General features: G+C 40.7%; 1 protein-coding gene across 3 annotated transcripts in view; it reads right to left on the bottom strand.

The window, feature by feature from the left end:
• TAOK1 (TAO kinase 1) overlaps positions 1 to 23,233 on the bottom strand; it is a 68,930-nt gene that overhangs the window by 22,868 nt on the left and 22,829 nt on the right. For 2 of the 3 annotated variants that reach the window (XM_066201868.1, XM_066201867.1), the window contains exons 2-11: positions 16,564 to 16,790; positions 12,376 to 12,447; positions 9,337 to 9,438; positions 8,493 to 8,538; positions 7,538 to 7,634; positions 6,656 to 6,769; positions 5,798 to 5,889; positions 3,224 to 3,317; positions 2,493 to 2,574; positions 466 to 633 (exon numbers count right to left, since the gene is read on the bottom strand). In XM_066201868.1, coding sequence (XP_066057965.1) covers positions 466 to 633; positions 2,493 to 2,574; positions 3,224 to 3,317; positions 5,798 to 5,889; positions 6,656 to 6,769; positions 7,538 to 7,634; positions 8,493 to 8,538; positions 9,337 to 9,438; positions 12,376 to 12,447; positions 16,564 to 16,695 — 999 coding nt within the window. In that variant the 5' untranslated portion in view covers positions 16,696 to 16,790. Of the gene's footprint in view, positions 1 to 465; positions 634 to 2,492; positions 2,575 to 3,223; positions 3,318 to 5,797; positions 5,890 to 6,655; positions 6,770 to 7,537; positions 7,635 to 8,492; positions 8,539 to 9,336; positions 9,439 to 12,375; positions 12,448 to 16,563; positions 16,791 to 17,137; positions 17,314 to 23,233 lie in introns of those variants that run through there. The other variant, XM_066201869.1, reaches the window with a different exon arrangement.

Below are 23,233 nucleotides of genomic sequence, written 5' to 3'. Positions count from 1 at the left end.
TGCATGGCGATTGCAGCACTCAACCCAAAAAAGAGAAATCAATTTCCCTGATGACCTGTTTTTCCTTTTTTTTTTTTTTTTTTTTAATAAATCAAGTACAAACCTCTATGCCTTAGATTTAGAACAACATTTTCAGTACATATGGTCAAAACAGAGGTTAACTGCAGTTGCTAAAGAGTCCTCATGAAGCCTCGTAAACAGGCAAAGAAAGCAAGGATTTACAGGACTGGAAGCTGACCGTTCAAGCATGAACACATGGCACAGCTTCTTGCCAGCGCTAGGCATCTACCCTGTTTGTCCTTGTTTGTGCCTTGAGGTAGCTTTATTCCAAGCACAGAGGGAGACAGTGTTTACAGCCAGGTGTGTAAACAGCCTCCCTTCGTTTCAGGAATATCTGAATTGTGGTTATTTAAATGACAGTCTCATTTTCTCTGGTTCAGTGATGAAATCCAGCATTTCTCTCACCTCCTCCTCCTCCTGTGTTTCCACTGCAGGGCCATTGTGGGCCTCCTGGAAGAGGAGCTTCTTCATTTTACGATACTGCAGGTTGTCCAGTTCTCTCACTGCATCCTTTGTTCTCTGAATCAGGTCTATTAACACTGTTTCGGGCCGCTCTCGAAGAACAAACATGTGCTGCAGGACACACAAATAGGTGAGTGGCCTCTCATGCCTCCAATGCACATGCTTTGAGGACACAGTGATGAGCTTTAGTTGGGTGTATTAGCCCTCTTCCCTGCACAGAAGAACATCTTCACAGCTAACACTGGCATTATTTTTAGACTTCACAATCCAGACAGATTTCAGAATAAGTGTACCAAAAAATAAAGATGTAAAAACCCAGAAACAGCATTTTACATGCCATGAAAACTTACTCACTATAAACCTAGACTTCAGAGACATTATCTACTCGTGGTTTAATGAGGGAAGAGCAACAAATACCAAATAAAAGCTAAAGGTACTAGACTGGTTAGTATCTTTAACCAAATGTTAGTTAACTCATCAGGTAACTCTCAGTATAAAACCCTTTTCCTTGTTTAGAAAAGCCTGGGAATCAAATATTCATCATACAACTCTGAGTCATAAAATAGGCTGTGAACCTTAGAGCCTGGTCCTGGAACAGTTCCCTGTGCTCTGCTCTTCTCCTAGAGATATTCACCACATTTCTCTGCAAAGGTGGCTACATTTTGCCAATAGGTAAAGCAAGAACTGTCTATGTATGTCAGAAGCAGCTTTTGCAGTCTCCAGATGCAATGTGCTGTGCAAGCATGAGTCATTATTAACACCACCACTACTTTCATTTTGTTCCTTTGGAGAACTGCAATGCTGTTTCCAACATCGCACATTCCCTACCTGTCCCTGTAAAGTGGCATGCAGCTGTTTCAGACTATAGTTATGGAAGGAATACATTCCCAAACGTATTATTTCCATCAATGTTCTCTTTAATTGCAGTACATTGCTCAAAATAAAACCAATCTGTAGAATTCTGAAATGGCAGGACTACACACCCACACCAAAACCTTTCCTGAATAATTGCATTTACTTTCTGAATAGACAGTTTTCAAAGAGGCACAAGTCCTCAGAGCCATTTTTAGGTAAAAACATGCAAAAAGGTGCTGATAAAACCTTCATAAATAGCATTCATTTCCCTGCAATACAAAAAATTTGGAAAAACACTGTTTAGCAGAAACAGGGCCAGAATAAAAAGAAACCCAAAATGTGAGAAGCACTGTAAAGAGACGACAAGTTAGCAAAATTCTGAATGCCACCTGATGCCACAAAGGAAATCCATCAAAGTCACACAAAAAAGCAGCTCCAACACCCAACTTCTCTCTGAGTTCTGCTCACATGTCAGCCTTTTGCAACAATCTACCCCACTGGCTTTGTCTCCAGACTACAGTGAGCAAAGCCAAGTACCTGCAGCATTCAGGAGCACAAATGAAGAACTAAAAAAGAAGCAAAGAAATAAAGCAAGAGAAAGCCTGCAGACTGCTAAGGCTTTTTCAAGCCAAGGAAAAATACAGGGAGGAAAAAGTGCTTTCTTTCGCCCCCTTTTCCCCAACAGTGGATTTCAGGTACTGTGTAAAGCACATTGGAGTGTCCTACAGCACAGAACACAGAGGATAGTAACAAAAGGTATTTGTTAGCTAATGCACAGCAGCTCTGTCAGGATTAATTATAATCACTGGAATGATTGAGTTTAACAACTAAAACTCTTGACAAGTCGATGGTCATCCAGTGTCACTTGGTGAAGCGACCTTTTATGATGAGAACTCCAAGGCTGGCTTGGAAAGTCACCTGGGGAACACTCTGAGACACTGCAGACAGGCAGTAAAGCCAGGGCTGCCAGCTCAGTACACCCCACAGCACTCGCAGCTCAAAGGTGTCTGAGCATCATTAACCATAACCTTGTACAGTAGGTGAGACAGATCATCATCACAGGGCACAGCCCCTTTTAATACCACATGGAAAACAGAAAGGACAAGGAAGCCAACCTTCAGAAGCTCCTCTGATGTAGGCCTGTCTTGAGGAATTTTCTGGAGGCAAGAATCTACGAAGTTTCGAAAATAATCAGACCTGTGTCAAGGAGAGGAAAAAAAAATCCACCTAAGTTAACGACCCAGTTTAATTCATTAAGGAGTCAAGATCCTCACATCTGGATGTTTGTAGCTCCTAGGCCAAGAACTATGGTTCAGTAAAACATAATTAGGAAGTTTTTAACTTCTGAAATTAGTTTACTGTATTTGCTGTTTACAAAAGACAGTTGTTGAGGCTGGGAGGCGCAAAATGTTACTACTGTGCTTTGTTCTTCTGAAGTTTATGCAACAGACACTTGCCACACACAAGCTGCGTCTTCATCTTGCAAAGCAATACTTCAACAAAATAGGGTTTAGAAATTGACAGTGTGGTTTGTGATAAAAAAAACCCACTAAAACCCACAGTTTTGGCTAGCTTGGGAGCTTCAAAAGTTTACTGACCCATGAACGGAATTTTTTACAGGATCTTAAGTTCTTCCAGTAGCCTGTCCTGTTCCTAGTACACTGAAGAGTCTCAAACATATATTTAGTAATTGCTCAATTTTGTGTATGAAATGTATAGTGAATCTGATGAGAACCTTCCAGCTCACATCCTCCCAACAGGACTCCAGCCATTTCAAGAACTCAGCATGACAAAGCACTCCATTTACAGCAATCCCCTACAACATTCCTCCCTCAGCAATACTCACCATTCATTAGACTGTAGTGTAGGGGATTCATTCTGCGCTATGTGATATAAGGCACTCATTGCGTTCATGTTAAACAAAGGAGGCTTCCTTTCCGCTGCACACAAGAGAAAAGAAGTTTTTATATAGGGAGATAGTCTCATGTTGTTGCTCTTTTTTTTTTTTTTTTTTTTTTACAGTTTACATCTCTTTAAAAAGAAAACCACATCAGCAAAATCCCTACTGCCTGAACATGGAACCCCAAACCAACCCTACCCTGCAATCAGACAGATATGTTGGCATACGTCCTGTGCCATTGCAGAAGATGAAAGCCCTTTGAAGATCAAATGCCTTGTCCTCTCAAGCTTTTAAATTACGTGGTTTATCATAGTTGAGTTCTCTGACTCATTGTAATGTACTAAAATAGGAGTAAGTTAACAGTAAGCTCTATACTGGGTGTTTCGCCACTAAGCATTCTTGGTTTCATACACCCCCCCCTTTGTTTTTTTTAATCTACAGTTGCTAAAAAGCTAAGAAATATTTATTTCTAGCAGGACAGCAGTGATGAAGAAAAGCTGGTTACAAGAACCATCAAATCACACTGAACTGACTAAGCACATGGGCAGGAAGTCAGCAACAGGCCAACTCTTTATACTATTTTGAGAGTTGCCTTCTCTTTGGCTCTTCTCTCTTTCAAGCTTGTGTTACTCTTATAGACTGACACAGCATGAAAGCTTAATGAGGAAGGAGATGATCTCACTGTAACAACAAAACTGAAGCTTCATCAGAATGTTTATGGGGCAAACTTTATAAAGCTCAGCCTCGCCATAGACATTCCAGAGAAGCTGGTCAGGCCACGAGGACAGTCCTACACTACTGAAAATGCAACAGAAAACTTTCCTTCCTCAAAAAAACAAAAACAAACAAGGAAAAAAATAATGTTACTTTTCTTAGTCTGCTTCTCAGTTCTGAGTTGAAGAGTAGCACTGAACTATGGATCAGAGATCATGGTTCACTCATGGCTATGGCAGGATGGACTAAGCCCTACAAATTCCTGAACGGGTAAATTGAGGACTTAAGTCTTCCCTCAAATTCAGCACATTACATCCTCTAATCTGTCAGATAACTAGCCGCTGCTATCAAGGATCAGACAGATTATTCATTAAACTATTTTAACTCACTGTTCTCTCTACTTTTTTTTTTTTCTCTTAGCTCACCTGAATAAAATAGAAATCTTCTGGAAACCCTGAAACTGAGTCCTCAATAAGACCATTTCTAAGACTAAGTGCTAATTTGAGAAGACAACCAGACATCTCATTTCCCTGCTGCCTTCCCATGCTTACTCAAAGCAACACAAATGAGCCAGGCACACGGACCCAGCCTACACTGCTCTGCTGTCCTGACCTAGTCTCACCTCCCACCACGCCAGCAGCCATAGACGAAGCCCAACAGACTTCATCCTGCAAGAACGCGGCGTGCAGGACTCCCGGGGGTGTGGTGGCCATGAGCTCACTGCATTCCTGGAGCCCTGCAGCCAGCCAAGTCTCCTTACTCCACTCGGAGCAGGATTCTGTCATGACAGTCACACCCCTTCAAACTTGCTTTATACTGGCAACCAAAAAAGAAAAAAGAACAACAACAACAAAAAAAATCTCTGCTCTGAAGAAAGAATCTATTTTGTGTCCTGGAAGAAAATGAAGTTGACAGTTTGGAATGCCAGACAGCATTTTTAGCTAAACTGTGCAGTTCACATGGATTAGTGTGTCCCTGGGAGCTCTCACTGCCTGGCTGGGCTGCTCCTCCATGGAGGTTGGGTTGGAGCAGGAGCAATCAGATCTGACAAGGATGGGAGGACAGCCTCAGGTGCATGGGAGCAGTGGCATGCATGGTGTGCTCCAGCGAGGGCGTTTTTGTTCCAAGAAAACACGATGTGTTGAATTTAAACAGAATGCCATACTAACAATGTCCCTTTAAACTCACATCCTGCTTTAAAGGGTCTGTTCTAATGGCAATGCCATCATTTCTTTAAGGCTTTGAGTTTCAGGTTATCACTTCAAAATCGGATTATTTTGTGTCTTTTTGCTTAAGGAAAAAAAAAAATCTATTCAGAATTGACAACACACACTGAATACAGCTTTGAAGGTGTCCACTTCTCCAGAACTTTATCACAGCAGAATTTGTTAACCTATGTTAAATTTTCACAGAAAAAATATAAACTAATATCTCTAAATATATCTCTACATTGGTACCTTTAATGGTTCACTTCTAAAGCTGTTCAGCAATTGACTGTTTTTCAGTTCGGAAGTTAACTGCCTCTCCCACAGAATGTGAACACCCTTAGTGATATCACTTGGCTGCTCTCTTTGTCTATATAACTCTTTTTCTGCAGGTAATGAAAACACTAGTTCCATAAACATCAAACTGGAGACTCGGTCTTGAATTCTAGAAAGCACATTTCGCACTTTTCTCGAAAACTCGGGGCCCAGAGAAACCAGGACAAGAAAGGGAGCACAAATCTTCTGCACTGTGATTCAGCTGAGTAAGTTCTAGGTATTAAAAAAATGACATTTTAATTTTTTTTCAAAGGAAATAACTTACCTAACTCAATACAGGTAATTCCAAGAGACCAAACATCTACTTTGCCATCATACTGCCCTTCATCCATGGCTAAAATCACTTCTGGGGCCATCCTAAGAAAAGAAACTGGTGCTCAAAACAGGCAACAGAACACATTATCTTCATCAGTACAAAATAGGCTGTTTCCATGATTTCAGCTACGATAAACAAATCATTCCCCCAAGGTATCAGGTATGACCATAGGATACTGGGAACAAAGACCAGGCACCCACACTAGCGCAGGCCTGCAGAGGTTGTGTGATTTCCTCCTGTGCTTTGCCCAGCTCTCCATTTATGAGTATCACCACCTTCTCACCCACCCACATTTCCAATAGTTTAGCTGGCTGACCAACTCTGGTGAAGTAATTATAACATGCAGTTGAGTAAACACCACAGATTAGGTGCAATAGATCAAAAGCATACAAGGGATCTGCAAAGGGGTTGGTTCAGTGAACCTGGCCTTTCCTATGAAAGAAAAAACACTTCAGTTATTTCAACAACCAGACGCAGTAAGAATACATGAATTGTTTAAACCACTGGGGGGAGTGATTAAAATATATTACAGATGACTCAATCCCACCTCTACCACTTTAGGTCAGTCTAAGTAGAACAGCAAAATATTTTTATTACTTTTTGTGAACTACAAACACAGGGATACACAATTTCTTGGAACTCAGAGCCTACTTACTACTTAAACTTTTTTTTCTAACAAAGTACATTTTATCACCACCACAACTAGAAGATTACAAAGCCAGCTCCAATAAGCCCAAGTCTGTTACATAGCCAATACACAATCCTTTCATTTCACAAAGCCAGAAATAAGTAAAACTCTTGGCTTACCAATATGGCGTCCCCACAAATGAGTTGGCAGGAGATGCTATGGAAGCAGACCCAAAGTCAGCAAGTTTCACCTGTCCTGGCTCTGTCAGCAGGATGTTCCCTGCCTTGATATCTCTGGTGATAAAATACAAGTGTCACTACAACTCCTCTCCAAAGAAGAAAACTATTGGACAGACTATAACACACACCAATATTCACATGTTCAAGCTGCAAAATATTCACATTTCCACCAAACACAAAGTCTTTAACCATCAGGCTAATTGTTTAAAGTGGCCCTTCATTTTGGATTCTTTTGCCTCACATGTTAGTCTTAATGTCTGCCTTAATAATGAACTTTTAAGTGGTACAACATGAAAAGCTTCATACAGTTCAGCAAAACCTTCTGAGTCAAGTATGTCCTTCATCAAAGTTTTTTAAAAGGATTTCATAATCTAACTATTCAAATTCTTCATTGTAGAAGCTACTTTAAACACAAAGAACATTTGCATCCCAAACTTACTGTGCGCTTCTCAACACGTGTGTTGGTGTAAAACTAATTTTTCAAGAATTAGTGCTCTCCCTGCCTCAGCATTCTTGGCCTTGCAGTTCCTACAAACTCTTTGGCTGCACTTGCTATTCACTGCTTCAGGGACAATCAGCACTGAAAAACTTAGCATATTTGAAGGAATTCTGCAAAAATTATGAACATCAGCTGTAAGAGGCAGGGCATGTGCAGATACAGAGCTTGCTAGTGTTTAGACTACTATAAATCACTTGTTTGGGAGCATATGGATACTGTGAAAAGAAAATCTCTGCTTACAATGTTGAATTTGGGATGGAGGGGATACAATGAACAAAACAAATTAGGTGTGTGTATGAGACAGCAAAAGTATAACCGCTTACCTATGGATCATATTGTGAGAATGCAAGTATGCTAATCCCTGGAGAGCACCATGGGTAATTGCTGCTATTTCCACTTCTTGCAATGGCTTTTTATGAACTTAAGGAAAGAATTTATGTGAAATTCAATATTACAGAAAACAATACAGTTTGCAGCATGCAAGCCAGTACTGTTAGGAATGTAAACAGAAATACTAAAAGTTCATTTTCACTAGGTTTAGTATGAGAAGGAAATGTAAAAATAGTTCACAGAGTACATTCTATAATCCAATGTAATCTTCTAACTGTAAACCAGCAGCTATTTACTACCAAAGAGACCACTCTCCAACCCTAAACCCTGTCAGTTATGTGACCATTCTCCCAAGTAACTACTTGAGACTCAATATCCAGTTTTCCATTAATGAAGTGAAACCCCAAACCCCAGAATTTACAGCAATTCACACATAAATTGTAGCAAGCTCAGCTTTTGGTCCTGAAATGCTTCTGGCAAGGAAACAACTTACTGGCCATACATATCTCTTCAAAGAAAGTTCACTATAGGAAGCCTGATAGAAAAATGACCATTTGATGAAAGACCTCATCAAGCACAACCCTAACACTGCTGTAGTGATACTCTAGTCAACAGGCCTAATGTTAGTAAGCATTAGGATCAACAGCAAGGCTTTTCAGAAGCAAATCTTGAACTGTCATGGCAGGAGAACCTAAAACCCAGAAGCAAATAAACAGCTGGCTGACAACTTTAAAATAATGTGAATCAAGTAGAAACTAAGCACCTGGGAAAGCCAATATTCTACAGAAAAAACACTACAACTATGTAAGAATTTAACAAACTGTGCCTATTTATACACACTCTGGCCCTAAACAAAACTATAAATGCAAGGAAAATTCTGTGACGCTGTAACCTCCTAGTTCAGTACTTTACTTCAGACTTGCTATCAAATAAACATGTGTGACTTACCTTCTAATAAGTCTGATGCTGATCCTAAACAATACTCCATAACAAGCTGTTATAGGAAGAAATCAAAGTAGTTAGAAAATCTGTAATAGTAAATATATGTTTTCTAGACATGTATGGAGAAATCTAGAACTAAATCCTGGAGCACACGGTGCAGGCTGCCATAACAAACCAAGTATTGCTTGTACCATAAACTCCATCCCAAGTACTGTCACACTGACCCCTCCCACAAGTGCAGCTCTAACTGGAACCAGGCATAACCCTCCCGTGTAAGATACCAAGCAACACCACTTGCATGGAAGGCCAAAGCACATTCATAACCAGTTAGGTATTGTATTACATATCGTATTTTATATGCACATACTTAACAGGAATGTTAAACTGCACTTAACAAGCTTATCAGAGTATTAAAGGGCTATTTAGGGATTTACTTAAGATTCTGTCCCAGTCAGATTTCAAAAAGAGAAACTAAAACTTTGCCCTACAGATTTATTGCAGTTATTCACAAAACAGTACTTACAACCTAAACTATTAGTTCAATAATATGATTTCTTTAGTATATTGCACTACAAAACTTTATAAGTGATGGGTGTACATTATTTCAAATACTTAGTTTATCAAGTTAAATACACTAGAACAGCAACACTTAATCTAAGCAAAAGGGAAAATTTCCTTAAATGTTGGTTCCAGCAAGTACATTCAGTTTGCAGAGCACCTGTAAGGCCCTTGGCTATGCTCATCTCAGTCTGTGCAACGCCAGTGCTCAGGTGCCTCCCAAAATGCAGCTGGAGAGATTTCAAAGTAGCTTTAACCAAGGCAAGACAAGTGCAGAGCGGCAGATGCTTACCCATGCTGTATGCTCCCGCAAATAGCAGCCTTTGTATTCTATACTGTTAGGGTGTTTTATTCTTTGGAGGAACTTGACTTCCTTAATAATATCCTGCCATTTCTGTAGGGAATAAAAGAAATAGAAAGACTTTACACAACCGTTACTTTTTTTTTTTTTTTTGGTTGTTGCTATTAGGTCATTTAATTATTTTAAGAGTCACAACTATCTCGAGATTCAAATCAAAGTAAGTTGTGTTGACACTATGATGTTCACTGCAGACCTACAAAATAAGTTGCTGATCAGTTAGGCTGTATGCAAAGATCTTTCATCAATAGAATGCTTTATATTTATATGTGTGCATAGGATATACTGGTAAATACTTAGTATCTGACCAAGTCCTCAAAAAAGAAGTGATCCTCTATTTAGGGATACCAATTCTGTTGTCAAATCAAACATACACCCCAACCTGAAAGAGATGTGGGTGATAAGTGTCCTTCAGCAGGATCAGCTGCCTCTCTCAACTCTTGTTACTATAAAGACCTATCCCTACTAGTCACTGTATTACACTGGATGAGGCACCCTTTATCAGCTGCCAACTATCTGACTACATTCTTGATAATGTTTCTCTATTGCTAGTTTAATCTTTACAAGGGCCAATTTAAAATGAGTTACCTACTAGATAAAGGAATGGTTCTGCTAGAGAAAAATATAAACAGACAAAACAAAGCCAGGTTTATAATAAGGGGAGCTCTGCTAGTGCAACTTGAAAGTACAGAAGAGGCCAAAATGTCAAGTTCCAGTGTGTGCCTACACACTGACATTGCTTCCCTTGGAGACCTCCAAGTCCCCCCATGTGCTGCATGTCCACATCTCCTCAGGCAAGAAAGGCAAAAGTCTGAGAGTGCAACAGCAAAACTACAACTACCAGAAAGTACCTTCAAAACTAAATGCAGTAGCTGAAACCACTAAAGTATGCAGCCACCAAAGTAAGAGTGCTGATATTGCAAATGTTTTTGAGCAAGAGTATCAGTTCTGAAGTTAACCAGAGGGAGAAGAACCTCACCCAACAGCAAAAGGCTCAAAAGCTGTTTTCCAGGTCCTGTTAATCCCTCAGCACACTCTTCCTCATGTGTTGGTATGCGGGTAGTATTCACAGAGGGACAGAGGGCCCATCTACCCTAAGGCTTTGGAAAACAACTGCAAACCCCAAATCCTCCTCAATAAAAATGTTAGGGTTAGAGAAACACACGAAACCAGGGAACACAGAAGTCCACAACTGAGGCAGCTGATTGACTAAGTTAAGCATTTCTCAACACCAGAAATGCTACAGAATTACACAGTGCAGCAATAGCATAAACTCTCTCACTGACATTGGAATGACTTAGTTGCCTTTTACCTTCAGCCACCAAGGCCTTGAGGTACTAAGCAATAAAAGCCAAACCAAGAAAGCACCATGCTAAACTTCTACACTGGAAAGAGCGAAGTGATGTATTAGTCAAGAAGTATTCATGATTTCCTGCATAAAAAAAAGCTCCAAGATCTCATTAAGAGCACAGTATGACATTTTTCAATGGTTTTAAACTTATTTTTAGTATAAAATATGACCTTATTGGAGAGAATAATTGTTCCCACCAATGATAAAATCGTATTATGAAACCAAAGTAAATATAAACGATACCAGAATGCCCTTAATCAATTTTCTTTACATAGGCTAGATCATAACTCCAGTGAACTTCTGAACAAAACAAATAAATATGGACGTAAAATAGAAAGTGTTTTAATCCTGGGCTTATTACTTTCTTCAAAATAAAGAAACATACGCATTGAAGACAAACAAAAGCTATTTCTGAAGCATGCACAGTTTGTTTCATTCATGTGAATAGAGTATTTATAGCTCACAGTAATTAAAACAGTAGGACAAGTAGCAAGTACAAATTATTCTTTCATCAGTACAGAGTTAAACAAGTCACCGCAGCGACAAAACAGAAACAGGCATAGCAGATTTAACTCTAAAGCTAGAATTCAGGACTGCTGGAGACACACTGCCACCTCTACCTCCTACACAGACACACACACACCCAGAGAAAGGAATAGTTCAGCTCCTTGGAGTGCAGATGATCAATACTCAAAAGGCAGGCACAAAAAGCAATGAGCTGTTAGTCGAACTCATCAGAGCAAGACTGCTGCTAAGATTGGAATATAGAGAACAGAGGGAGGGAACCATAAATGCTTTGGACAACATGCTTAAGATAAATACTTCTGTTGAAAAATCATGCCATGATTTGATAGATGTTATTTACCAGAAATAATACCAAATCAGCTGCTTGTGTCATCTTAGGTTTTTCAAGAATCTGTATTAGCACTTAAATGCTCCAAGTATAAAATCAACTCTCTCTGCTAAGCATCCCAGGGAAAGGAGACACATCTGGGGTGGCCATGAAAGCACTTAATGTCTAAATCTCAGAGGCCCACTTCTACCGACCCCTCTGCAAAGACCGCCTTAATCCCTGGCTCAGGCAATTCTTCTGGAATTATGCTGCTGTTCAGATTTTCACACTCATTCATCCACCACTCTTTTGCCTTTGTTTCAGCTGCTCACGAGCACAGTCATTCCAGGGAGGGATGTGTTCTGCCTCACTACTTTGTACAAGCAAGGCTCCCTCTGAAGCTCTCACTACTGCATCCGTTCCTATTATTCCTTTGTCCAGGAAGCAACATGGTTTTTGGAAAGGTAATTAAAATGGAACATTTAAGGGCAATAAGACACCAACACACAAACCCATCATTTTTAGTGTTCTTTTTTTCCTGTCTACACATTTATGTGGTCCCAAAATGAGCCCTATCTGAAAGAAAAGAGTTCTACTCATCTTTTTCAGGAGCAGATTACATAGAAATACACTGAACAGTAAACTGATTTATTCTGTTTACACAGTACTCTTATTCACCTTTACAGTTATAGAAGATATTTCTCCTGCAGGAACCCAAGCTAACTAAGATCATCCCATACAGTAATTATTTGCAATGATGAAGATTTAATATACAACACATTTTACATACCTCATTGGACTGCTTCCCACTATATGACATTTTCTTGATGGCCACCACTTCATTGGTGCGCACATCACGTGCCTGGAACAGGAAAACACAACCCATCAGTTTCTTCAGGCCCCAGCTTTCCATAAGATGCAAACCACACACCATCATAAAATAATCTCTCTTCTTAGTTAACTTTCACAGAGCATTAAACTAAAATATCTTCCAAGAAGTGTGACTGCTGCAAGAATTAGAAATTTCTTTCCAAAGTGAAAGATCACCCTCCTGTCTGGGAGACAAGGTGTGACATTTTCCCATGCTCAGCATCCACCAAGTCTCTGCAGGAGTCAAGCATTGTGACTTAAACTAAAAATCACAGCTAATAGAAGAAGCCCTGATTCAAGTAGAAGCGATTTCCCTTAAATCACCTTCTCTCCCTGCTCAGGTCCATTCCACGTGAAACAGAAGCAAGGCTCAGCCACCCACTTCCATTCAAACCATATGGAAACATGTCACATAATGCACTGGAGACAGCCAGCAGTGTCTGGAGCAGGTTTCTCCCCAGTCCTCCCAAAAATTAGCTTTTGCGTCTTAAAGGAAGGCAGATGATACAGAAAGACATGGCAGCAATCCAAGTGACCCATCTTCAGATGAGACTTCTCAGTTTCATAGTATTGTTATTTACACTGCACCATAAATGTACATAGTTTTTCACACTTCAAAGGCAAACTTCTGACTTCAGACAGCAACAATGCAAGGCAAGGACTACACGAGCAGCTTTGTTTAATTCAGCACCAAAGCAAGGGCTCATTCCCCATGGTAGGAGAAGAGGCAGCACCCTGCAGGAAGGATGGCTCCAGATAAGACCCCAGACTTCTCTGTTAGAGATTTCAGCAGCACAGGAGGGCGGCAGAGGAAAAGACCTCTGAGTCTCTCTGATAATAATAATCAACTTGGACATGAAGCCAAAGGATATAAATCAGAATAATGTGTACCACAGCATTCACTGATGACTGATGAAAATGCTGATTTTTAATATATTTGCACTATCAAGCACAGCCTACCAGAACATGGATTAATGAAGTACTAGGGCTCTGCCTTTTGCAAAAACGTTTGTCAGACGTTTTAATTCTACTGATCATTAAAGAGATTCCCAGAATTCCCTGTCAGTCTTTATTTCAACTGGTTATGATAAGCTTGAACCAATACTATTTTTACTTCTCTTTCTGTTTGAGGGGATCCTCTCACTGATAGTTCCTGTAAAGTTGGGTGGTGGGTGACTATTTTTATTGTTTCAGACAAAAAAGGTAGAATAAAATTTTGACTCCTAGATCTTTACTGATTAAAGACAATCTCTGAAACATTCAGCTGTGTGAAGAACTGCCAATAAAGCAGGGAAGTAAAACACTACAGTACAGCACAAGGAACCCAGCTCTAACAAAAGAGAGTGGGTTATTCTTCTGCTCCATCTGCAGTGTTCCAGTGTAGTAGGTTTCCTGTGTCAAGCAAAAGCTATTATTACACTGCAGAGTAGGGTGAGGATAATACCAAAAATGATTCAGAGGTGCCAGACTTGCAGTTTCTAAGAAACTAAAACCATGAGGTGAAACAGCAAAATTCTTATCAATTATGAAAGGAAAAAAAAATAAAAGGAACTTTCTGCCATTGAAGGATGCAACAGAAACACAGAGACAAGAGTAAGATCAATACATATCACCCATTGCTGAGATCACTGCTAAAAGGGAAGGAAGATGGATACAACTAACGGCGAAACACTAAACTCTATTTTTAAATAAGGCTGGGGAAATTTCAGGATTATATGGATTTTCTATTGGGTAATTACCCCCACATCTATTTATCAACCACATTTTTTGGTGCAGGCTGTGTGCCATGAAAGCTGCCTGGAGAGGGGATGCTTTGTATCAGAAAACCCAAGCAAACAACACTTGACAGAGTTTGCTGAACACCTACTTTCTAGAGAGGGAGAACTGTCCTGGCTGACACCCCAGAAATATTAAAATCACAGAGTTTCATTTGCTTTTTTTTTCGTTTCCCTGTGATCTTGGATAATTGAAAAAAGAGCTCCTAGACAAAAGCCAGGAGGATGTGCAAGGCCAGTTCCCTTCAACCATCCAAATGAACAAGGCTTGTTTTATGGCAGACATGTATGCACATATATCCTGCTTTCCTCCAAAAACTCCACACAAAGGATCAACATCTGGTGACCAGAGTAGCTTCAGCATTGATACAGGCAAAGTATGCACAAAGAAAAAGTGGAGTACAGCACTGGCTTCAGTGATATGATTTAAAGCAGTTATTAACTATCATCCAATATTATATTAATTAGAGAAAGTTTAATTGTATGCAGCAGCAGAATCAAAATCTTGTTAAGGAAACTTAAGAAGTTTCATTTCTAGCTTTACAGATGAATAAAGTACCCAAGAGATAGATTCCCCTATGTTTTAGCTCTTCATGCTTATTTAATTCACATTAAATTTCCCTCTCCATGTTGTCTCTCTGATCTTTTGGGCTTCTGCTTGAAGGATGGGTCACATTGAATGAAACAGTCTCAGATTCAACAGCTCAGAACCATTAGCAGTAAAAAAAGGCACAAAACAAAACTTACAGCTTTAAACTTCCTAACACAGAAACAGCAATGGAGTGTCTCTATCAAGAACCCTCTCTTGACAAAGATGAAGCCCCCACATTGGCTGGGGTTGTGTGATGGGCTGGGGATGTGTGACTGCTTACACTTGTATTTATGCAAGTGCCAAATCAGAGGTATTCTCTGACAAAGAAGCACAATCCAAATGCCAGCAAGTAATTGTACTCTCAAGTGAGTAAATACCGATCTGTAATGAACTGGTGATTTAAAATGGTGGGGGAAAAGAGAAAGAAGGGCTAGAAATTAACGGCCTGTAAGTTGCAATTGCTTTGGAGATGGAGCTGGTAATGGACCATCAGCCCTTACCACAAGGACAAAGTTCAGGCAGGCTACAAACACCCCATGGCAGCTTCCTGCCGGTGTTTGGGAATGCTGCTTGCTTCCAGCTCACAGGCTACCTGCAGCTGCCTTATGGGTTTCCATATCTGTGTGGTCCATGCATGCCTCCGAAAGATACAGTGTTCCCAAAAAACTTCCATAATATTTCTTCAATAATATTTCCACATTGCAGCAAGACAGATTTGTCAGCTCCCTCCCTTTATATTCACTCTCTAACCAAAGTGAGTAAATGAGGTGAATTTAAGGCCACAGGTGAGTATTGTTTCGTTAGAAAACACTTCCTCCCCCAGATCTCTTCCCAGACAGTAGTGGCTCATAGTTTTAAGCACTGAACAAAATTAAGAAGCTTTTCCTAATTAGTTCATCTGTGCTGCATTAAATTTGTGCTGGAAGGTTCCCAACATGGTCTGCTGCAATTATTAACACTGAATAGGCATCTCATAAAATACTGACACAAATGGCTTTCTGAAGGAAAATTGGCAGGTTTGGCCACACCTCCTATAATTATCAACGTGAAAAGGTTTTCTGAGGGAACTGTTTTTTAATGAAGGCCCCACAGTCTTTGGTTAACACACAGCAACCTGCACTGAGGTTGCCATGAGGATCCCACTGCCAGTTGAGCTATACAAGCAGCCTGAGAAAAATTCTGCCGTCCAGACGTTCATGTCAAGTAAGTTTTATGCAGATGGATACGGGGATTCTTGCCTGCAGTAGGAATGGATGTGACAGGACAAATGACAACAAAAGCACCAACACTCAGGTGTCAAACATAAAGAATGGCTTTAAGGGAGCCTCGGGGTATGCACAAAGGGGGAGAGAACTCAATTTCTCTCAAAGAACAAGAAGTGATAAGGAGATGATCAAACTGAGAGGAACTGCATTGCCAGTCAGAATCGATGGAGCAGAAGTCCATGTTTTAATTTGCACATAAATCCCTGCTTGCAACATAATGATGCACCTAAAAGCACCCGGCAAGGACCAATTTTCCAGATTTTTTTTTTGTATGCAAACACGTTGCAGAGACTGCAAGTTTGTGAAAGGATTGAGACCATAACGACACACAAGATAACATCTCTGCCCCAAACACCACACAAAAATAGTCACAGTAAATCTTTTTGTCATTCTTTTCCTCATTAAGCTCAAAGAAGTCTATACCCACAATTTAAAAAGAAACACAGCTAAAATTGACAAGTCATGGTGCTACTTACAAAATAAACTGCTCCGAAGCTTCCATGGCCAATCTCTCGGAGATCTGTGAAGAGCTTTTCTGGATCTTCTTTGAAGAAGAGCTCTGCAATTTCGGGGTCCTTCAGGCTGCCCGCTCGGCTGGTTGATGGCATCCTGCTGGGCAGTCAGCCGACCGACTATCTGGGTTTAAAGTGCTGCTTCAACCCTTGGCTCATCTGTATGAATGGAGCCTCTTCAGCATGGATTACTGCAAGAAAAAGATTGCAATCCTTCACTGATTATCCTCTGCTCAAAGAGCCCGAAACAAGCCATAGCAAAGCAGCTTCCACTTCCTCCAAAGCAAGCAGCCTTGGTGCGTGAAGCCACACACCCTTGAGCGCTGGGATAATGTCACAGCCCCACTGTGACACCAGTCAAGCATTGCTCTAGGACAGAAACCAAAATCGAAACACAAAATGAGGCGCATTCCATGCTCCAGCATCTGCTCGATCACCTGCAGAGCAGTCAGAGAATCTCTGACCTACAGCGACAACCAGTTCATCACCAATGAGCCCATACGACCGTGACACCCTCCCTCTGAAGAGTTACACTCACTGTGTCCTAAAAAATTGTTTGAATTTTGTCATGTCTATCATGAAGTGCCTGTTCTTCAGAGGTTTTACTTGCAACCCCTTTCTTCAGGGAAAGAGCATCCAGAACAGGAGATACCCGATTTCACACCCGATGCTCCTCCTTCTGCTCCGCTTCAGCAGAGGCAAACACACATTTAAATTGTGACTGGCACATGAGACAATGGACAATAGGCCATTGGCAAACACTTTCTTCAGAGGAACTTGTAACTTCAGACACAACTGGGAATGTGTAAAATTCTTTCTGTCTGCACTATGAGTTTGCTTTCATTTACTACAAGCTCTGTGTCTTGGAATCTATCCAGAATAAAAGTATACTGTTAAGTTGTGCTAAAATCTTACAACAGGTGATGCCAAAAAACCACTACAAATAAAAAACCCTTTTATTTTACTCTTATTAGGAGGTATTAGGATTTCCTATCAAATCCCTGTAAATTATCACCAATAAAAACAATTCTGTCCCTGGCAAGGAGTTAATCACACATCTTGCTTCTTTCCAAAAAAATCTGTCTGGCCAAGACTTGTGCTTTTTCTATTTCATATCTCAAATTCGGTTTTTTTTACAAGTTGGGGGTTTGTTCCATTATGATGTGAAAGACAACAAATCTGAGTTTAAACAACACAACAATTGGAAGACCCTGTCCATTTCTCCTCCCTTTCTGGACACTATAAACTCCACCTTTCTCCAAGCCTCTAGATCATCAATGAATCATTTGTTTTCCAGTCTCTGCAGAGCAATTCCTGCAAGGATGGAAAAAGACATACTCCTGCATGTTTATGCTCAGTGGTTCTCTTCTCTGGAGAGCTGCAGCATGTGGAAGTGCCACAGCCTGCCTGCTCCCTGTTAGAGACCTCCCAGCACTGCTGCAGAGCCCGGCTGGGAAACACAGCCGAGATATACCTGGCAGTAAACTCCACAAAAGTCTCCAGCTTTTCTGAGGAAGACATGCATGGGAGAGAGAAGGCACGGAAGGGAAGCAAAATCCAGCATTTTCCTCCAAGCAGTCAGCATTCAAAGAGATTTATAATGCAACCCAGAATGTGTTTCCGTGATAGTCTGCTCTCAAGGGATAAGGAAAAGCTGACACTGAAATCCCAGTGGTGGACCAAGTAGAAGAAGATACACACACACGTACAGAAAATAGGCAGCTGCTCACAACTCTGCCACACTGCACCGCTGAGCACTCACACATTTCCTATCGATGCAGGATCAGTGCAGGAGCCTTGGAACAACCAGCATCTGCACACAGCTGCCAGTGAGACCGAGTGGGATGCACAGGAATGGGACTGTGATATCCCCACCTTCCCTTGCATAACACAGTAACTAATACCGTGTGGGAAGGGAAATAATTAGCTCCAGCTCAGCCCATACCTGAAGCACACTACATTTATGAAAGCTGGAGGAAAAGTGGGGTTTTTGTTATTTTTCTTTCTTTCTTATAAATCAACAATATTCCACTTGATTCCAGCTCTAGCAAGCACATAACACTGAAAGACAACTGTTTCACATTTACAGTCCCCAACAAAACAATAGACAAAAAGCATGTCAGAAAAGCAAGAGAAAGGAGCTGGGGGAAGGGAGCTGATAACCAGAGCACACTCAGTATTATTGAAGGAATGTTTCTTGGATCGACGGTAATGATGTCATGTTCCATCTTTTAAGAAGCATCAGATTCTTACAAAAAGGACATTGTTGTTCAAAAGCAACTGCTGCAATCCCAGAATGCCCTTTTCCCTACATCTGTTAGTCAGAGGGGCTAGGCTTGGATAAACCTGCTAATATGGCCAAAAGTCACATGTCCCCGCGAGCGAGCGTGCGTGTGAGAGCCAGCGCGAGGGGAAAACCCTGCGCTCGCAGCTGAGATGGATTACAGCCTTCCCTCCCTCCCCACCGACCCCCCATGCCAAACCAGCCATCAGACTCCTTCTTGGCGTCCTTTCTGAGCATGCCTCTGAAATGTCATCAACAGGAACATTTCTTCCTGCAGCTGAAACTCCTACCAGGCCCACTGACAACGCACGCAGGCGTGGGACGGGACAGAGCAGAACTCCTCACCTGCTGTGATACACCTTAAATGACGCTTTTTTCCCCTTTGCTCCTGAGAGCATCAAGACAAATTTCATTACCTTTATCCTTGGAAATAACTGCTGCTTTGAAATGCATGAGAAAAAAAAATTAAGTATTAAAATCCATTTAACAGAATAGTCGCAAACGTGTATATGACACTGCTTATCATTTGATCTCCTTAGATGGAACAATAAAATGCATTAATGTAAATTCCATCCATAAGAAAGCTTTACACAGTCTCGCTTAATGAAGTGCTCCCATTTTTATGGATGCTACAATATTAAATTCCCTCAGTCTTCCTTTTAACCAGACAACAGGCACTGCCTGCCAAAGCCCAGCAGTGACAGCAGCAGAGCTCTGCCTCCTGCCTTGCAGTAATGACACCTGAATGCTGTGGGGAAATGGAAGGGAAGGCAGGAGAAGCGGCAAGCAAAACAGTCATTGCATTATTTTAAGTGTATTAAAAATACAGGCGAGACTTCATATTAAAACAAAAAAATCAACCCTACAACTAGACTGCACTGCAAATTAATTCACACACCAGCAGGCAACTGCTTTTCTAAAGCAGTCAAGTTGCACTTGAGTATTCTACATTCTACATTCTTTCACCAGTGCAGTCCATTCACTACAGGTTTTTTGGATTGGTGCAGCTCCACTGTTAAATACAACTGTTCCCAGTGGATGGGACTGATCATCTCACTTTAGCTCAGATCAGGTGGCTGGATTCCGGCTCTGGCCAAGGAAGAGGCACTGCAAACAGGATATAGCACCCTCTGACTGCCTGACTACCTACAAGCCACCTTGCAGGCTGCTAAAATTAGAAAAAAAAAATCACTTCTTTTTTCTAGGTGTCATTCATACAAAAAGAGAATGTTGCACTGCATAAACACAACTACCAGACTTAGATCAACTTCACTCTTAACCAATAAGGTGGTGTAGGAACATGAGAAAAATTCAAAGCAAACCAAGGAATGACCAAGGCACAGAACTGGCCCAGCTCTATTTCCACACAGTAGTCTGAACTCACTACACTTAGTGGCTACCACTACTGGTGTAAATGACACTGACTACAGACCAAAATGTTTTATCAAATTACTTTCATCTGAACAACTATCAGTTGGCAGAAACCGCATGTACACATCCACAAAGGTCTATGAATCGATAAGATGTTACATCCCTGTAATTATGGCTGTATTAAAGGTACACACACACCTCTTGAACCTCTGACACAAGAAAGCTGAAGATGAGGACGGGATAAGACCTGTTCTCTTTGGAGTTTTCTGCCTCCTGCCATGTCATCTCAAGCTGAAGTTAAGACCCACCCCTGTGACTAACATCCCCTGGGATGCAGCAGAGCAGAACAAGCAAAGCTTGAAATGGTCAGTTGCCATATTTAAAGTGCATATTTCAGTCACATGCTACGGAGACCTCTAAAAAATTAAAATCTGTCCACACTACACTAAACTCTCTGACAGCTGTCAGTGTCACAGATAAGGGTTTTCAGGTAATATAAACCAATGCACTAAGAGAATGTGCTTGGCCTTCCCTGCAGAAGAGAAGGGAATCACACAGTGATTTTATCATCTGCTCATATTATTTCTCAAGTTCCCATTCAGACCAACCCAGTGAGTGACAGTGACTAGAAGGTACTTGGTTACATTAACCATGAGATACAGCAAAGCATTTTTAGTTCCTTAAGACGATTCAAAAGTTTGCAGAAACCAAATTACACCACACACTTGCTTGTAGATGACTAGCACTGAAGAGCACGCTTTGTCCCTACAAATGACATTTCAAGGAACTAACACATGCAACAAGAATATGAGAACCAGAACTAAACAAATACCATGTGAGCACAAAATGGAAACAACAAACAGATTTCTGCATCCATCATCCCATGTCTCCCCATTTCACTGGGAACAAGAGCCACACAGATTTCCACAGCGGCTACAGGAAAGCTGTCCTCTATTACTGAACTATAAACAAAGTTATTTACAATTCGAGACATAAATCTTGTTTTATGTTATAGTCATCTGGTATCCCATACACTTAGCACAGTAACATCTATAAAAACTTCTCTTTGGTGTCAAACATGGCTACACTGTGTGTTTTTCTCTGATAGAATATATACAACACTTTAAAAACAAACAAACCAAGCAGGAGACCAGTTACAGTCCCCATGATCTTCACAGCTGACACTCTAACAGCAAAGACTCAAAAGCGAATATTCAACACAAAAAACTACAGGTTCTTTGTCCATCTTCTTACTCAAAGTAATAGAACAACCAACAAAAAAAAAAACCCCTCACACCACTAAAAAACAACTCCCCACCACAACATAACTTTATTTAGAAACTGGTATTTGGATTTTTTTTTTCCCCAGAATCTGCACTGCTGGTAGTGCAAACAGTTGCTAAATCTAAGTGTAATTTTCTCTGGCATGATCTAATGCACAATCATCAAATAAGATGGGGAATGAGTGTCATCATACAACTATCAAAAATGGGAAAAGGGATTTTCTCTTACTTGCATATGGGTCAGATCCAGGGAGTGTATGAAGCTGAGATTAAATTATCCTCTCAACACACTATTAAAAATTTCCTGAATGGCTTCCAGCTGACAGTGAAAATTTCCACAACTATCCTAAATATGATGAACTGAAACTATTGAAAGAACTGACTTTCAATTTTTTTTTCTTTTACTTGCAATTATGCCTAAAGTAAGAGCTAGATGGTAAGAATCCTTAAAGAATTATTAATTATAAAAATGCTTAAAATAATGAATTTTAAAAGTTTCTCTGTAGTATTTAATACTTGACCTGAAAGCACAAATTCTTTTGGAAGCAACAAACAAATCACACCCCATTTCTATAAACTTGGAATACAAGCTTGCAAGATAAAAAAGACTAAAGCACTCTCACAAAAGTAAGAATTTAACCTGGAATGGGAAGTTGAAGGGCTGTACAGTTCATGAGAACACAGCAGAAAAGATGATGAAGGTCCAGCATCAGAAGAAATTAACCACCACCGGGCAGTGCTGATATATTTGACTTCAGGAATTATACCACTTACCCTTGACTTAATTTTGTGATCTGCATTTAAATGAGTCTTTCAAATTTTAGCCTGACAAATTCTATGCATGGAGTCACCTTATCCAGAAAGATAAAGAGCAGGAATTACCCACTACAGGTCCTATCAGTGTTCCCAAAAGCCAGGTGCCAGCCAGTGGTGGGGCCTTTTCCACAAGGGCACAGACAGAAGGGGTTCTTCTGTTGGTTTCTCTGAAATTCAGGGAACCTGCAGCTAGTGTGATATTGTCAGATTGTACCCATACCCCTGCACAGCTCAGCAAACAGAGGGGCTCAGGTTCATCGGGTCCTTCATGGTTCCTGGGAAAGGACATTCCTGACCACTGCACCACATTTCTCCTTCCAGCACGCTTTCAAAACTATATACACTGTTTTTTATTACTTTGCATTTCTTCAAACCTCTTTTAACCCAGGCTCTGCTCCACTCAGCCGTTTTTGTCCTGTTCTGACAAAAGCAGAGAGATTCTCAAGGACCTTAACATGCTCTGAACACATGGAAGAAGAGTTACTCTGCACACATCAGAAGGTGGCTGTTTCCTTGAATAGCTAAAAATCAGCTTCCTGTCCACCCTCAGTGACCCCAGGCAGATGGCATCAAGACAGTTGTGTTCCAGCGACTGTCACAATGGAAGGTCCATTAGCACCTCAAACCTCCCTGAATAGACAGGAATTGTAGCCCCTTGACTCATGCAAAACCCCATATCACAGACTCCTCGTGCACTTCACTAAGCCTCTCCCACCAAGCTAACAATATGTTATTTTTTTCTCCTTCTAGTTCTGCAATTTGGAATTCTTCCTAGAGTGGCAATTAAGGGGGAAGAAAAAAAAAAAACCAAACAAAAAAACCCAAAAAAACAAACCAACAAAAACCCCCCAAAAAACCAAAAAAACCCCAACCACCCAAA

This window comes from Chamaea fasciata, unplaced genomic scaffold, assembly GCF_029207755.1.
Source record: "Chamaea fasciata isolate MVZ Bird 193981 ecotype frontalis unplaced genomic scaffold, bChaFas1.0.hap1 SCAF_21, whole genome shotgun sequence".
NCBI classification, from domain to species: Eukaryota; Metazoa; Chordata; class Aves; order Passeriformes; family Sylviidae; genus Chamaea; species Chamaea fasciata.
The sequence above is the reverse complement of the archived record's forward strand: the minus strand, read 5'-3'. Positions and strand labels throughout refer to the sequence as shown.